Source organism: Hipposideros armiger, unplaced genomic scaffold (genome assembly GCF_001890085.2).
Source record: "Hipposideros armiger isolate ML-2016 unplaced genomic scaffold, ASM189008v1 scaffold_596, whole genome shotgun sequence".
In the NCBI taxonomy this organism is placed as follows: Eukaryota; Metazoa; Chordata; class Mammalia; order Chiroptera; family Hipposideridae; genus Hipposideros; species Hipposideros armiger.
Window position 1 is genome coordinate 829796 of NW_017731946.1, and position 4502 is coordinate 834297.

Consider the following 4502-nt stretch of genomic DNA (forward strand, 5'->3'; position numbering starts at 1 on the left):
CCATCTATGGCATTTGAAATCTACAACCACTGTATAAGACGCACCTAGTTTTTAGACCCCACATTTTTCCAAAAAAGGTGCGTCTTATACATGGGGAAATATGATATGTAATTTTTCACTCTGCTAGCTGGCTGCACCCTGGGAAAGGGGCTCACTCAAAGAAAACTTTGAAAACCATCCCTCTCCACCTCCAACTTACTCTCCCTACCACAAACCAGGTTAGAACTCTCAAGATGTACTGGAATATACATGTTTGTCCTCTTTACAGCCTAGTCTTTCTGTCTTTTGTGTCCCCTGGCACATAACCTTCATGCAATTGGTGCTTCACAGGTAATGGGTATATTTCTTACATTCTATTTTTATGGTGTCATATTTTCATGTTAATAAAGCTATTGGCTGTTGGACTCAAATTAAGATCTGTAGAATAGGTGACATAATATAAAAAACCTAAATTAAAAAAAAGAACTTCATATGTGTTTAAATTTATTTTTTGAGATAATTTTGGATGAGAAGGTCTTTTGAAGCATCAATGGTTTTAAAAGTAAAAACCACAGTATGGGGTTAACTTTTTCTTCATGGAAGTCCAACCACAATGCTCTATTCTAAGATCTCATGATGGACTCCTTGTCATTTGGGTCTCAGCTTACATGTTACTTTCTCTGAGGAGCCTCCCCTGAGTACCTACCCGAACATCACACCCCTCTCAATACATTACCCATGTCACTCACCACTCTTGTCTTTTTTTATTCATTTGTTTCTTGCATATTATCTGCCATCTAGATAGTAAGCTGCATAGGAGCAGGAACATGGTCCTAGAGTTTAGGACCAGACTATCTTGCAAATTCCTCCGTACTAGTCCCTAGGCCAATGCCTGGCACATGGATCTCTTGCTATTTGAATGAATGAAAAATGAAAGATTGAGCCTTTACTCCATGTCAGGCTCTGAACTGTGTGCTTCATATAGAATCCCACCTGTATCTTTTCCTCACAACTGTAAACTATAGAAATTATTCTCAATTTATGGATGAAGAAAAACTCAAGGAGGCAAAATCACAGCTGAGAAGACTGGCTAATGCCAAAGCCTAATCTCTTCCTACCACTACTGATAATGTGGATTACGAGTTCTCTCATGTCTTTCCCATCAGTCTCCCACACAATTTCCACAATTAATCACAGTTATTAAGTGTTGAGCTTGAATATTTCTTATTGGGACTAAGTGTATTACCAAAGCAGGAAAACCAACCTGAAGTTCAAACAAGTTGAGGTAACTCACACACACTCCTTACAGTCCTTGGGTAAACAAGGGTGGATGGGTTAGTAACAGTCTGACTTACTGGTTTAGGAATTATTTAGACAGAGGTCACACAACCTCACTATCTAGGAAATCTAGATTCAGCTGCCTTAGTAACCACTTCCAAAATCTCAGCTTTTGAATAGTTTGTGAGTTGTTCAGGCATTTTCTCTTTTTTGTGTGTCTCTTCTCTCACCATAGTTTTGATTCACCATAGTTTTGACTTTTGACTAGTTCACTGCTTTTTTTCCCCTTCCTTTTTAACTTTCCGCATCAAGGAATAAGCTGGAGGGGCCGAGATAAAAAACTGGGTAAGTTGCCAGCAACTTTGTAAAGGTATAGTTTTGTCACGCCCCTCACTGTCCTCTCCAACTTTACGTCCTCATCAGGTAAATTAAAAATCGGCTTTCCCCTTGACACTGTTTAAACCGTCATTTCAGTTGACACACACTCTTCTGTCGCACCCCTCTCCCCCATTTCTGTCCCCTGGTCTCTACTTTCATCCGGTCTCACGGGCGCCTAATGTCCAGAAAGCCTGCCAGTGTTGTAGTAAATGCCAGCGCTAGGGAGGGAGTTGAAACCCCAGCCCAGCAAGAGAAACCTACAAATGACTGTGCCCTGTTCCCCTTTCCTCTCCGATCAGGATCTCGCTTTAAGCAGCCAAGAAGTGACTACACGACGAGTCAGACGCGAGGCAAGTGGGGCAAAGGACGTTTTCATCTCGAAGAGGAAAGATATGGGGGGCCCCAGACAGGTCCAGTGCGTTCCCCCGAGGTCCAGGGCGCCTGACCTTCCATAGTGTCTGACCCTCCAGGAGCCAGCGCAGGGCGCAACACGGCACTCCCTCCCGGTCCCCGGGCACGCCCTCTGCCCACGGGGTGACGTCGACCGAGGACTCTGGAAGTCAGTCTGAGTCAGTAGAGCCATCCATTTCAGACGAGACTTGGGAGTCTTCCCACAGCATCCTGAACATCCCGTTCACCAGACTCAGCACGCTGTAATGTACATGGCTATGCCTTCCGGACCAGAATGGGAGCCACGTTTGTCTTGTTCGACTGACTCACGCTTTCCCGCAGAGTCTGGCATATTGTTAGGCACCAATAAATAGTTTATTGCCTAGCCGACTGACTGCCTGAATGACTGAATGAATAAATGCTGGAATGAATGCGTTAAGGGTCGGTGAATCCCTTTCTCATCTCCACAGGTACCCGGGGTCCACCCGGTCTCCTCTCCACCAGACGCCAGGTCCCCTGACTCGGGACAGAACTCACCTTCTCGGCAGGGCTCTCCCGGCGGCAGCCTCACCTCTCCCCCCATGGCCCCCAGACAGGGCTTCCCGAACACAGGCGATCGCTCCTCACCCACCTGGGCTTCTCCTCCTCCCCATGGACCCGCGTTCCCGCGGACCTACGTGGTCGAGGATCCGGGTGTGCTGACCCCGCCCCCGGGCAGCCTCAGCCAATGGGGATTGCTGGGTGGGGCCTCCGCGCGAGCCACGCCCCAAGTTTAGCACTAAATTCTGCCAGCCTTTGATGCAGCGGCAGTGGCCAGGCACTTGTTGTGTGACTGGCGGGATCTCTAACTGCCCTTCGAGACGGCTGCTGGAGCTGCTCAGGGAAGCCAGACACACCCCACAGGGTAAAGGCGTCTCTCCGAGTGTGGAGGCTGCCGAGCTAACTCTCGGGGAGTTTAGTGGCGTGAAAGCTGTGCTGAGGCCCCTTTCTGGCTCGCCCGGGTCGAAAAGTCTCCTGCCGCTGGATTTTGAGGGCCGGGCTTCGCATGTTTTGCGGCTTTTGTATGGAAGTTTTTGGCCACTGAGATTCTGCTCTGATTACCATGCTAAAGTTTATTCTGGTGGCTTTAGAACAGACTTTGCCCTTCTGCGCTATTATCAGCTTCTTCCACGGTCCCTCGGCTTCAAACTCACGCCCCCTCCCCTCTTTTTCTTAGTCATGTAGTTATTTGCAATAAACCCTAGAGGAAAGGCAGTGCTCAAACGGAAACGACTCATTCCTACAAAATACTAATAGATCACATTTATGATATTCTTGCTTTACCATGCACATGTAGGCATTTTATACGTATTAATTCATTATATCTCACAACATTGTCTATTAATTCTATTAATCCCTAGTTCACAGATGAGGGATCATCTGTAAACTAGGCAAAAAGTGAGGTTAAGTAACTTAACCAACTGGTTAGTGGAAGGCTTGGTAGCAATTCACGCAGGAAATGGGTACAATTTCTACAAAGCCATCACCATTGGAATGAGGTAGGTGTCTTTGTGCTCTGGAACTTCACTGAGGGAAGTAGTGTCTGCTCACCTTGCCTTTGCTCTAGGTAGTCATGAACAGTGCTGTTAACTTTATTACCCAAGAGTTTCATAGCAGAGGCCTCAATCTTGCTTTTCTTGTTCTTCTGCTGATGAGGGAAGAGTTAAGAACAGTCATCACAGTACAAGACACACACGTTCACATGTAGATGGCTTGGTGAAGGAATAGCATGGGGAGGGGAATAGGTGAAGGTTGGAAGGGAGGGCGATTTATGCCAAATTTGGATAACAAACCTTAAAACTTAAATTTCTATGTAAGCATTTCGTTGCACATCAGATTTGAAAATTTTGCCTTTATCAAAGATTGGTGATAATAGTAAGCGTGATCTAAAGCATTATTTATTACTTATTTATTTAACTAACACTTAAGTAACACTAACGCTTTATTTAACACTTATTTATTTAACTAACATTTATTTAACTAAGACTAGCATTTATGTGGGCAAGCACTATTCAGAGCACTTTATAAATATTTGCTTTTTAAATCATTGTAATAGGTATTATTATTAATTCCCACTTTACAGATGAGGAAAGGGAGGCAGGCACATAGAGGTTAAGCAACTTGCCTATGGACACAGTTAGCAAGTGGTGGAGCTGGGATGCTAACTAAGGAAGTCTGGCTTCAGAATCGGTGCTCTTAACCTATTTGCTAATTGAAAAATTTAAAAAACCTAATGGAATAAAAAAAACCTAAAAATTTACCTTTGAGAGAATTTTTAAATAAAAATCAAATTCCAGTTTCTAATTAAATTCTATTTTAGGTAGGAGGCACTTTGGTGTAATTCTTGTTTGGGGTTCTGAAAATAAAAACACAAAAAATATTTAAACTTATTTAAGATCATTGTTTTCCCAGTTTAAATATTGCTTAGCAGAACTTTA

At 44.2% G+C, this 4502-nt stretch overlaps 1 protein-coding gene across 2 annotated transcripts in view; it reads right to left on the bottom strand.

The window, feature by feature from the left end:
- The window catches only part of NIPAL1 (NIPA like domain containing 1), a 29837-nt gene extending 26142 nt beyond the window's left edge, over window positions 1–3695 (bottom strand). Inside the window, exon 1 of one of the 2 annotated variants that reach the window (XM_019624611.1) lies at window positions 3616–3695. In XM_019624611.1, the coding sequence (XP_019480156.1) occupies window positions 3616–3676 (61 nt within the window). In that variant the 5' untranslated portion in view covers window positions 3677–3695. Of the gene's footprint in view, window positions 1–2562; window positions 2662–3615 lie in introns of those variants that run through there. The other variant, XM_019624612.1, reaches the window with a different exon arrangement.
- Window positions 3696–4502: the final 807 nt, after the last annotated feature.